This window comes from Argopecten irradians, chromosome 6 (genome assembly GCF_041381155.1).
Source record: "Argopecten irradians isolate NY chromosome 6, Ai_NY, whole genome shotgun sequence".
In the NCBI taxonomy this organism is placed as follows: Eukaryota; Metazoa; Mollusca; class Bivalvia; order Pectinida; family Pectinidae; genus Argopecten; species Argopecten irradians.
In genome coordinates, this window is record NC_091139.1 from 7,436,897 (window position 1) to 7,449,725 (window position 12,829).

A 12,829-nucleotide genomic window follows, 5' to 3' on the forward strand; every position below is an offset into this window, starting at 1 on the left:
AGGTCATACTGTAAATCAGCATACTTTAGTGAGACTACCTCAAAGTACTTTTTAAATTGAATCATATTTACATACAGTATCTACATTCAAAATGTGAAAATAAATATCAATAAAACCTCAAAAGACATTTTTCATGACCTTTTCAACTTGATGGATTTGACAACATTGAATAATAACGTATAAAACTGACCTCTGTGTTTATATGCCACACGACAGTACGTGATGAGCTTTGTGAACAGGTTCAGAGGAGACGGAGTAGCGGAAGTTTTATTCATATTCCTGATCAGTTTGGCCCGACCAAACTTCCACTCCATGTCAGACTGCTGTTGGATTCGTTGGTAAGTGTCGGACATCATGGCAATGAGAAGGTTGATGAGAACTATAAGCGTGACCATCATGTAGATACCGAACACAATCTTAGCCAAACTTATCACCCAGAATGGACTCCGGTAGGTAGTGGGCAGACTGTCGGGGTCCACTAACCCAAATAGGGAGAAGAATAGTAACTCAAACGTATCTATAGGAGTCATATATGTAAGGGGCTCTCCATTCCCCACGCCGGTGCCCAGAGCACTATCCTCCGACACTGGACTGTACACAGGCTGGTATATTGCCGAAAGATGTAAAGTAAAGCCCGTAATAAATATTAAAAGAATCACTAAAAATCGTGTAAGGTCCTTCAACAGATCTCGGATGATAATAGCCCAGGGTCCAAAAAGATGATGGAACGATAAAAAGTCTAATAACTGTACAAAAGACATTAATAATGCACATGCAAAGAACTGGTTTCTGATATATAACATGAGCAGACGGTCCTGTGTGTCAAATGCGAAGGCTATGACATGTACGAAAATTCCAATGGAACTTAGGCCTATGGAGATTACTTTAATCCAGCCGAGTCCTCCACGGTCCCCGGGATTTGTCAGCTCCGATACGAGCAGACCGGACAGCCAGGCCAGGAGAAGCCATTCGTACCAGTGTGGGATCAGGCTGCCCGACTGCCAGATGGGCACGAGAGGTAGGACTACTGTCAATGAATACAGGATCATTAGATACAGGTGAGACACAAGGTATGCCATAAACTTGATGATAGGCACCTTATTGAACCTGTGTTTGAGTGGCATGGAGAAGATGAGCCATACGATTGGGATGAACAAGAAAGCCATGAACAGCATCACAATTTTCCAGGTGGCCCATCTCAGGTTGCCAACCCAGACATCGGAAAGGTATTTCTGTACCGCAGGATGCGAGACCACTTCCTTCTGCTCGTGTTCAATAAGTACGTCCAGGAATTGTGTCCCGTGGCAATCTACGGCCTTAAGGAGCGTCCCAGCACTATTAGCACTAGCCGCTATGGCCAATAGTTCTGTTGCCATGAATTCACAGTAATTACCGGCAGACGTAAGGTCACGTGACCTCTCCTTTTCCTTTATAGCCAATAATCGAAAGTTTTTGGACATTTTAGCGGCAGTATCCACAGGGGCCGGGGACAAAAGGATGAACTCTTCAATACATTTGTTGTTGTTCATCTTTCCACACACCATCAGGTCAAACACAAACTGGAAAATACAAAATGGTAAATCAGCATGTTGATCAGTATATGAAAATATGTACTTTGATAATACATACATGGTAAACTTTATAAGAGTTGGACAAGAAAATGCATTCAACACAAACATTTGATGCAACCGATGTATTCGATTCAATTGTGATCGACAAAAGTGATTTTTTACTGTAATAGATTTTGACTTTTTGAAAAGCTTATCAAAACTATTGTTGAAGTCCAGAACCATGTCATATATATCAATAGAACAATTCACATTCTTAGAGCAACACATACAGATATAGATCTTATAGTCTGAAGACTGAAGAGTTCTGACTACTGCAAACCAACTTTCTTTCCCGGCACCTATAAATTTTGTGATTTCCTTCTCAAATCATTTACGCGTAGATAACGATTCCCGTATTCAAAATTAGATGGAGGTGTCTTTTGATTTAATTGTGCAAGAGTTGTCTAAGTTTTGATTTCAGAGAGATAATCTTTCAAGATATTACATTGATTGTAAAAATAAATTGCAAGTGAAAGAAAGTTGGTGTCTTGGAGTCATCTATACGGGAATTACCTAAGTAATAAGTTAATCAACAGTGAAACAGGTACCCAAATATAAATAGATCAATTTCAAAGAAAACATTTAAGGTGTTGTGTACCTTTTTATCGTCCATAAGGTGCTGAGTATTGTGGTCCTTCCTCATTAGATAACTTAGGACGTCCGAGTGGTTGGCAGCGGCAGCATAACAAATCGGCACTTTGCCGTCCTTGGTCTCAAATTTAGGTGATGCAGCGCCCTCTACCAGGAGCTTGACCACAGTGAGGTAGCCGGCCTTAGCTGAGAAATGTAGAGCTGTCCAGCCGTTTTTGTCACAGGCGTTGATATCTGCGCCTTGACCAAGCAGTAGAGCTACCATATCAAGGTGACCGTTAGCGGCAGCAAGGTGAAGGGCGGTACGACCTCGTTTGTCCTTGAGGTGGAGTTGTGTTGTAGACTTACTCAGTAGTAAACTGACTACTGCCGTGTGGCCACCTTGGGCAGCAAGATGGAGTGGAATGGCTCCCTAAGGAATACAAAAATTTTTACAATTTAAAATTTTTTTTTTTAGAAATTTAGAAAATCTTCAGAACATATGTATTTATATACAGCAAACCTACGAATTTAATTGGTAATGTTATTCATGCTAGATAGTTGTACTAAAATATGATTTTACTAATCGCATTACGAAATGTAATTGCATGATATAGTAATTACAATATTATTGTTATCGAAATTCATCATTCACTCACAGGATTATTGAGCTTATTCTGATATGACCAAAATAAGTACCAATCTGAAATGTCCTACAGTAGAAAGTCATCAAAGTCATTGTCATTAATGAGTTTTTTTTAAAATGTAATTACAGTAATAAAAAAAGGTTTTGTAATAACACTGTAGGACGACTTACCTGAGCGTTAGTCGACACATCAGCCTGTACCCCAGGGGAGTTGAGGAGGAGACGTACAAGTCCCTCGTGGCCAGACTGGGCGGCCAGATGGAGCGGTGTGAGTCCCGACTGTAACATTACAATCATATAGTCAGTTATTCTAATGTTATCATAGATTTGATGTAACTGACCACTCCAATATACTGAGTTGAAAGACTTTAAATACGGAAGTTTATGGAGAGCCTGAGTAATGGATTTTTTTTTTCATTCTTGGAATGTTCTTACTTCTTAGATCCTGTTCTTAAAGATGCTCCTCCGCTGACAGAGCATAAATGATATTGTTTAATCGTGTATGTATATGTCTTATTAACACAAAAAAATAATATAAAATCATTTATTATGCCTTTGGTGTATGCGCAATCAGTGCTTCATTCCATATACGATATAGTGCCACGGATTTTTTCAGGATACAATAAATTATTTTTTTACATTTTCAACTCAAAGTAAAATTAGAAGCTCAAACTTTTCAATGGTGGTAATGGTGTAAAGCAAGTAACTTTTGTAACTGAAGAAAAATACTTAATCGTCTACTCCTGTTTTTGACAGTGAAAAAATACCATTTGTCAGCGTCGGAGCATCTTTAAAGACTGACGACTCTTTAACTTATCATCCAAAGGTCTTTATATCACAAGTTGTCTCCCTTTGCACACTATGATTCCCCTTATGTATGAAACAAACTTCTGTATAAATTTGTAAAAATGAAGTTTAGCTCTCAAAAATGTTTTTTTCAGCACAGATATTTAACAACAGTGAGCATGATCCATTTAATACACTAAATTAAAGGAAGTCGTAAACCATGCTATCATAAAATAAAATAAAACATGCAATCGGACATCAAATAAGATATATATAATGGAAATTTAATGACTAAGAACGTAAGTTAAAGGTGTTTATACTTTTCAGTTGTAATTAATGGATACGGTCATACACTGGTCTTCTGGTAAGGGAGATAAATTTGTGTCAGGGGAGATAAATCTAAATCATGATGCTAAAATGTGTTACATGCCAAACATCAATAATAGATATGAAATATGAATTAATAATGCATAATTATTTTGTACATTTCAACATAAACAACAAATATTAATCATTATTCTAACCGGTGTTTAATGTTAATAAAAATGAAAGAAAAAAAATGTACAGATTGCATACACAATTTCCTTCAATCTTCAGTAATTCAACAATTTACAACTAAAAACATTTTCACAAAAATTGTTTTGAATAATGAAAAAAAGCCTTGAAATAACTATTTGTTCTTTGACAAAAATTCCAAATGGGTATTCAAAATCTTCTAAAATGCAAATGCATATGTAATAGAATGTTAGCTCATGCAGCAAGTAAAAACTGCAAAGTGCTTGCTTATCATTATGCCATGCTTTTTAATTAAATTACTAAATTACCTAATAACAGAATCTAATCAACATTCACCTCCCTAATCAAACATAAACAACATTTCTCGGAGGTGCCAAGTATATATGTGATAAGTAAGGGAGATAAAATGGACGACATCCCTTCGCCTTCCGCGGGTATAAACGTGCTAATACTTACCTGCTCAGGAAACAACTGCAGGGTACAAAGGTCAAAAGGTCAAAAGAAACACATAAGCAACATGCAGGTGTAAAACCCACTGACAGAAAGAGGGAAATCACACAATTGGTGTCGGTATGAACTATATTTTATTGGGAAGAATGTCTTTCATTTTTCTGTTTTATTGCTTTACATGTATATGTATACAGTATACTGTAATTTTGAAATAAACTCTATTCACATTTACCTGAATTTGACATCTCTTAAGTTTCAATATATTTTTTGAAATTACTTATTAAAATAAATCTGCAAAGTAAATAATGTATGCATACATTATTTTCATATTTTAAGAACAATATTATGGAAACATGATATTTATGACATGATTTGTGACACCTTGGACCCAGGGAGAATGTGGTACTGAGACACAATGATATATAGGACGGCAGTGATAATTTGGATCCAGGGAGAATGTGTTAGTAAGATAATAAATCAGAGATGGTGACAATTTAGACCCAGAGAAATCGTGTTATAAGACATGGCTGCTGACACAGATCTTACTTTGGACTAAGTTAGAATTTGGATTTTGATAATATAAAGATATACAGGATTTGAACATCTTGGTTCCAGAAAAAAAAAATGCATTATTATGACTAACGTGAGATATGTATATGATGTGGTTTGTAAATATTTCGGACCTATTGTCATTAGAAGGGGGGACAATCAGCTGTGCAATTCTGTTCCAAGACTAACTACCCAGTTAACACTGACATTACACTGTGAACATCACTATAGTAACATATATATAAGGCGGTGAGTCTGCAGTGTCCTCAAGGTCACGTAGAGGTCAATGCCTACCTGTGTTTGATTTAACCATTTGTGTAAAGCCTTATGCTGGAAGTATAGAAGGTTAACAAAACATACTGGTAGCAATCAAATAATTAGGAAAGGAAATCAAACTGATGAACAGAGTATCTTACTTCAATATTCATTGATATTTCCTAAATTAGAATCGAAATACAACAATAACAATCATAAGCATTCTTTCTTTTCTCCCCTCATAACCTAGTATTACAAAGAAAAAAATGTTTTAGATGAATCTAATTGTCTTTTACTAACCCAAAAAATACCACAAGTAAGTTGAAATTCTATGTTCAGTGTATCAATTATTCTTTAAATTTTCAGATCAAATCATCAAATTACAGAATTGTACTTCATGTTAACATAGATTTTATTTTTCTAGAACACTTATAATTAAATCTCAACTATATGTATAGATGTCAGTTTCATGTTGTAAAAATATGGTCTCTTAATTTATGCAACCTCTTGATAGTACATAATATTTGATACAGATTGGCACTTTGAAATACTTTATCTCTATCTCAGATATTCTCTTAATTATTACATGTACCAGTGATATCTCACACTGGTGGTCTCTTTATACAGGTGGTCTCTTTATACAGGTAATCTCTCAGGAAAAGCCTGTATTATTCTGCATTTGCATATTACAGAGTTATCTGCCCTTGTTGGTAGTCTCTTTTTACAGATGATCTCTTTATACAGGTCATCTCTCAGGAAAAGTCTGTATTTTTCTGCATTTGCACATTACAGAGTTATCTGCCCTTTTTGGTAGAAATTGACTGTTACCTCATGTATTTGTGGACATATAACATCAATCGTAACATCAAATTTATTTTTCAAAGAAAACAACGTAATTCTTAATTATTAACTATTGAAATCACACCTGATACTTATCCACAAGGGCAGATAACTCTGTTATTTGCAAAGACGGATCATTACAGTTCTCTCACAACAATTGGTTGTTTTATAGGTGGATCCCCTTCGCAGGTCACAAGTTCCATATGTGGTCTCTCAATACAAGTGGTCTCTAACTACAGGTTGTCTTTAAATGAAGGGGATCAGTCATTCCAAACGGCAGCCTCTTCTGTGAGTGGTCTAATATTGTCTTTTTTTTTATTTATCATTACGGGAAGTTTGAAAACGATGTCACATCATTTGATGATTCTCAACAATAACTTTTCTTTTACCTTTCATATGTTTTAATTTCTATTTTTATTACCATGCATCTTGAAATCTACTGGCTGCAATATTGTAGCTCAAAAGTCATTTAAACAGAAAATGGTATCGTCTTTAGAGCTACAATTGGTGCCTATTACTGCTAATGGAGCAAAGTTATGATCATACAAATCATTACCAAATATTTGTTTGCATTTTATAGTATATGTACTTGTTTTATATTGCTTACGTACAAGGCAATAAAACTAAAATGTAAGAAATATCAAATTCACAGCTATACAGTAGTTTAGGATGTGTGGACTTGACACCTTGTGAGTGGTACGGTAGATATTCAGAAGGGTCGTTATGTTTGTTTTAGACAAAAATGATATATAAATGCATGTATTCAAATAAAATAATTGGAAACCGAGTGCCCGAGTAATTTCTGGAGGCAATGCTCCACTAGGACACATAAGGACCATTTCGGTACCAGCCGAAAGGTATTGTAGGCCGGGTACGCATATTCGTTCTAGAACTTTACATAGTCAGCTATGAAATTGTGCATCCTACAATATACTAATTTGTAGTACTTAAAGACTTTGAATCAGCCATTTTGTTTTCCATCAAGTTCATAAAGAGAAAAGGTTTTTAATACTGATTACACTTTATAGATACAGGTTGATGGTTTTGTTAAAAGCAGACTTTGAGGAAAAGAAATGAAACAGCTATTATGACTTGATAAAATTATAGAAAGAACCTATTTCTCTATAAAATTATTTCTTATAATACCCTCATCTGAAAGTCAACACAACAACCAGGATCAAATTCACCCAAAGGCAGACACAGAGGATACAAGGAAAGCTACTTGTCTTTGATTATCAAATACTTCAACTTATTCATATCCACTATGTATGTGATACTGACCTCAGCCGAAAATCCACTGAGAGCCGCATCCCCTGTCCCGCCAGGCATTTCACTTTTAACAGTAGCCGGAACCTTTGTCAGCATCTCCCTCACAAAATTTACCTGGCCAAAGTGGGCAGCGACATGGAGGGCAGAAAGTCCAGTCTGGAATGGAAAGGTCAGGTCAAGGTTATTTCTGGGTATAAGATCTAACATTTTATAAACAAGGAAATTCTCATTAAGACATAGTCTGCTGAACCAGGCTGAGACAGCATACCTTTTTACTGGTAATAGCTTACCTTTTTACTGGTAAAAGCTTACCTTTTTACTGGTAAAAGCTTACCTTTTCACAGATAAAAGCTTACCTTTTTACTGGAAATAGTTTACCTTTTTACAGATAAAAGCTTACCTTTTTACTGGTAAAAGCTTACCTTTTGGTAATAGTTTACTGTTTTACTGGTTAAAGCTTACCTTTTGGTAATAGTTTACTGTTTTACTGGTAAAAGCTTACCTTTTTATTGGAAATAGCTTACCTTTTTACTGATAAAAGCTTACCTTTTGGTAATAAATCACCATTTTACTGGTAAAAGATTACCTTTTTACTGGTAAAAGATTACCATTTTACTGGAAATAGCTTACCTTTTTACTGGTAAAAGCTTACCTTTTTCAAGTAAAAGCTTGCCTTTTGGTAATAGTTTACCTTTTTACTGATAAAAGATTACCTTTTGGTAATAGTTTACTGTTTTACTGGTAAAAGCTTACCTTTTTATTGGAAATAGCTTACCTTTTTACTGATAAAAGCTTACCTTTTGGTAATAAATCACCATTTTACTGGTAAAAGATTACCTTTTTACTGGTAAAAGATTACCATTTTACTGGAAATAGCTTACCTTTTTACTGGTAAAAGCTTACCTTTTTCAAGTAAAAGCTTGCCTTTTGGTAATAGTTTACCTTTTTACTGATAAAAGATTACCTTTTGGTAATAGTTTACTGTTTTACTGGTAAAAGCTTACCTTTTTATTGGAAATAGCTTACCTTTTTACTGATAAAAGCTTACCTTTTGGTAATAAATCACCATTTTACTGGTAAAAGATTACCTTTTTACTGGTAAAAGATTACCATTTTACTGGAAATAGCTTACCTTTTTACTGGTAAAAGCTTACCTTTTTCAAGTAAAAGCTTGCCTTTTGGTAATAGTTTACCTTTTTACTGATAAAAGATTACCTTTTGGTAATAGTTTACTGTTTTACTGGTAAAAGCTTACATTTTATTGGAAATAGCTTACCTTTTTACTGATAAAAGCTTACCTTTTGGTAATAAATCACCATTTTACTGGTAAAAGATTACCTTTTTACTGGTAAAAGATTACCATTTTACTGGAAATAGCCTACCTTTTTACTGGTAAAAGCTTACCTTTTTCAAGTAAAAGCTTGCCTTTTGGTAATAGTTTACCTTTTTACTGATAAAAGATTACCTTTTGGTAATAGTTTACTGTTTTACTGGTAAAAGCTTACCTTTTTATTGGAAATAGCTTACCTTTTTACTGATAAAAGCTTACCTTTTGGTAATAAATCACCATTTTACTGGTAAAAGATTACCTTTTTACTGGTAAAAGATTACCTTTTTACTGGTAAAAGATTACCATTTTACTGGAAATAGCTTACCTTTTTACTGGTAAAAGCTTACCTTTTTCAAGTAAAAGCTTGCCTTTTGGTAATAGTTTACCTTTTTACTGATAAAAGATTACCTTTTTACTGGTAAAAGCTTACCTTTTGGTAATAGCTTACCTTTTTACTGGTAAAAAAAATGCTTTTTCTAATCATGGTAAAAGCTTACCTTTTAACTGGTAATAGCCCACCTTTTTACTGGTAAAAGCTTACCATTTGGTAATAGCTTACCTTTTTACTGGTAATCCTCCATGACACCTGTCCTTTTAGTGCCTCTAGAATGTGTACATGTCCATGCTTTCCAGCCAAGTGAATAACAGTCATTCCATCCTATATATCAAAAATAAATCAATCTTTTTTAATTTCCTACACCAAATACATGCATAAAGCTAACAATGCTATTGGTTATTTTAACAAAAGTACAATTACACATACAATGTATTATTGTCATTTCTATAAACAAAATCATTAGCACACATTGAGTATATTTAATAACAGATAACTACAGGTAACAGTACAAAATAGAACAATACAGATGACCTAGAAATATTAATGACATGGAAAGATATTTGCCTGAAACGATTGACCTTGACAGAAATAGATGGACTCACTGAGATATTCAGCGACTACTCGCTCCATAGTTCGGGGGAGTTAACCCTAATCCCATGATTTGTAAGGATACATAAGGTTGTCTCCCCTGAAGGCCTACTGGATATAGCTCTGTAGTTTGATGTGTGTATCTAATTATACATAATCAAGCTTATTAGTTTTGGCATTAAGTAATAAAATCAATTTGATACCACTGCCAGGGGGACTGTGTACAGTCATTGTATCATTGAGATGACTATACAGGCATGGTCCTACAATGGGTCAGTGGACCAGGAGCGGAGAGTAAATATCTGATTTGGATTACAGTCGTCCACAGGAGCTTATCAAGCCTTTACATTAATGTAGGTCAAAGGTCAAAATATAGGTCAGAGTGACCTATATTTTGGCAAGGACACCTTCCCGGCTATAGATTTACCCAAGTGTGAAGTTTCAGTTTATTTGATAAGTAGTATAGAAGATAAAGTTTTAAAGAAAAAAAGAAGGATAAGTGGAGATAAAATAGGCCATAATGTCCTTCTACCCTTCCTGCCCCCACATCATCACATCCTCAAAAACTACTAGTGAGAGACTGATAGGTAAACTCCTGTCAGGCACATCATTCTATGTTATAAATTCTGTTTTATATTGTTCACATAACACAGTTGAGTCTGTACAAATGACCATCTCTATTAGATGATTCTCTGTTCTTAACGACCACCTCCATTCCTCCCCAGCAATATTTTACCCCATTCACATAACAAATGGATTGCTCTCATGTATCATGAGACCACCCTCTACAGACAACATTTTGAAAGACAACTGTGCAATCTCTAAAGCAATACATTATGAAATCATTTTTCTGACAGAAAGATAAAGAGTATTTTGTATGTACTTACAGCGTTCTCATCTGTAGCTAGTGCCCCTGCGTTCAGTAACACCTGTAGGACTTCTTTGTGGCCCCCAGCAGCAGCTAGGTGTAGCGCTGTCGACTCACTGGTCTGTCAATTAATGACCAATTAACTAGTGTTAATTAATATACTTTGATGAATTAACCTAACCTTAAAAAAAATCAATTACTATCAACATCATAAATCATAAAAAGGTATATGAACAAAATATTCAAAATCAGTTTAATGCTGTTTTATCAAATATTTTGCCTTAAACTATGACAGTTTGTCTGACCTTGAACCTTAAGACATTTCATCAGTGAAAGACATTGAACTTCCAAAAAATTATACTATTTTCTATTTTATGATTAAATAGCGACCTTGACCTTGCATACCATATCTTGTCTTATAAGTGATATTGACCTTGCATAGCAGATTCATTCAATAAGTGATCTTTTTATGATTTTTCCTATAGTGACCTTGACCTTGCATTCTTTGACTTGATCATGACCTTGAACTCACCCTATTTTTAGCCGTCGTCACCACACCCTTGTTAAACCTCATCAGTTCCTTGATGACAGCCACACTGCCTTTAGCAGCAGCAATGTGGGCACAGGTCATTCCATTCTACAAAACCACACAGCATACATGTGAAACATTTCAGAAACATTTCAAATATATCAATCTTTATTGTTGATCAAGTTTTATCAATCTAGTAAAGAATGTTATGCTAACAATGTTTTAAAATAGAGCTGTAGGAATCTCTATTGAAATGTTATGGTATTGATATCAATTTTGGTATGAGAGGAAAGGACTAAATTTCAAATTAAGTATTTAGAAATTAAGTTGCTGCGTTTTAGATATTGAATATGCTCCTGATAAAAACTTCATGATATTTTTGTTGACAGAAAGTATGTTTTTGCTATATAACCATGGTAACTTTGCATAAATTATGCAAATTTGAAAATTTGGTCAATTTTGGCATATCTTTTATAGTTTTTCTTTTAAAAGCAATAAAGCACAACCTAGAACAAACTTTATATTTTAAGGGAATTAGCAGACACGAAGAATACATCATTTTGATAAATATAAAGTTTGCTCTAGAAATGCGCTCTATTAACTAGATGAAAAACTGCATAAAAAAGGCCAATTTTGATGAAATTTTCATTTTGCATAATTTGTCTATAATAAAAATGGTTGCCATGGCAACTAAAACTGCTATATTACCTAATAGCACTACCAAATATGTCAGGTATGTAGTTAATATTTGAAATGCAAGATTAACATCTTGAAATAACAGACTTTGAAAAATAATGGATTTGGGGGCCACAAAAGACCCTTACTAGTCCTTTAGGAGAGGATTTAATATAAGTTATTACCTTGTTTTCCAATCGTAGCTTTAAATGTATTTGTATGTGTATCAGAGTGTACTTGAATTAAATAGTGTTTAAACTAAATTAAGGTCAAAATATATTTTTTGCTGAGCTCTTAGCATCAGTATTTGATATTTAATACTTCTGGCTGTAACATATCTGAATTTGATTATATGCAAAAATTACACTTATCACCAGTTCATCACAGATAATGGAATATTTTTTGTTTCTATTAAAACAAATAAAATAATTTATGCAAGTATTTGAATGTTGACAGTATATTAATGAAATGGGAAGTGTAAGTAATTAATTTAATTGGGCATATAAATTATTGATATTGAATTTTTCTGGTTTGTCATTGTTGCATCATCATGCTATTTACCATTCAATATGCTAATTATGATATACATCTACAAACATTTTTGTGCATTCTATCAAATGAAAAACAACTGTTGGTAATTGTATGCTATTCAAAAGCACTGCATAGCAAGGAAACACAAATAGTAAAGTAAAGCATTTATAGCAATCATATTTATAATTATAATTAAAAAAAATATGTAATGATAATTCAATGGTACTAATAGCATTCACTAAGGCAAATTTTCATAAAAAGAATAATTATGAAAAATTCTCAGTCAATTCTAAGAAACATGTTGACATGCAATAATAAATTAGGGAAAATACAGTGTTACAGAAGAGTAAAGGAGAGATAATTTGATACTATGTGGTCAGAGGAAGCTTCAATAAATCAGGGATCAAAGATAGATAATAAATGTGGGAGTCAGGGGAGATAAGTCAATGTAATTCAATGTTGCTTGTTACGAGCATTTCC

The 12,829-nt window shown here is 34.0% G+C and overlaps 1 protein-coding gene across 2 annotated transcripts in view; it reads right to left on the reverse strand.

Annotated features, from left to right (window-relative positions):
• LOC138324858 (serine/threonine-protein phosphatase 6 regulatory ankyrin repeat subunit B-like) overlaps window positions 1-12,829 on the reverse strand; it is a 65,343-nt gene that overhangs the window by 2,871 nt on the left and 49,643 nt on the right. The window contains exons 20-27 of one of the 2 annotated variants that reach the window (XM_069270057.1): window positions 11,147-11,251; window positions 10,634-10,735; window positions 9,381-9,479; window positions 7,504-7,647; window positions 4,585-4,599; window positions 2,998-3,105; window positions 2,209-2,613; window positions 191-1,559 (exon numbers count right to left, since the gene is read on the reverse strand). In XM_069270057.1, the coding sequence (XP_069126158.1) occupies window positions 191-1,559; window positions 2,209-2,613; window positions 2,998-3,105; window positions 4,585-4,599; window positions 7,504-7,647; window positions 9,381-9,479; window positions 10,634-10,735; window positions 11,147-11,251 (2,347 nt within the window). The remainder of the gene's footprint in view (window positions 1-190; window positions 1,560-2,208; window positions 2,614-2,997; window positions 3,106-4,584; window positions 4,600-7,503; window positions 7,648-9,380; window positions 9,480-10,633; window positions 10,736-11,146; window positions 11,252-12,829) is intronic. The other variant, XM_069270058.1, reaches the window with a different exon arrangement.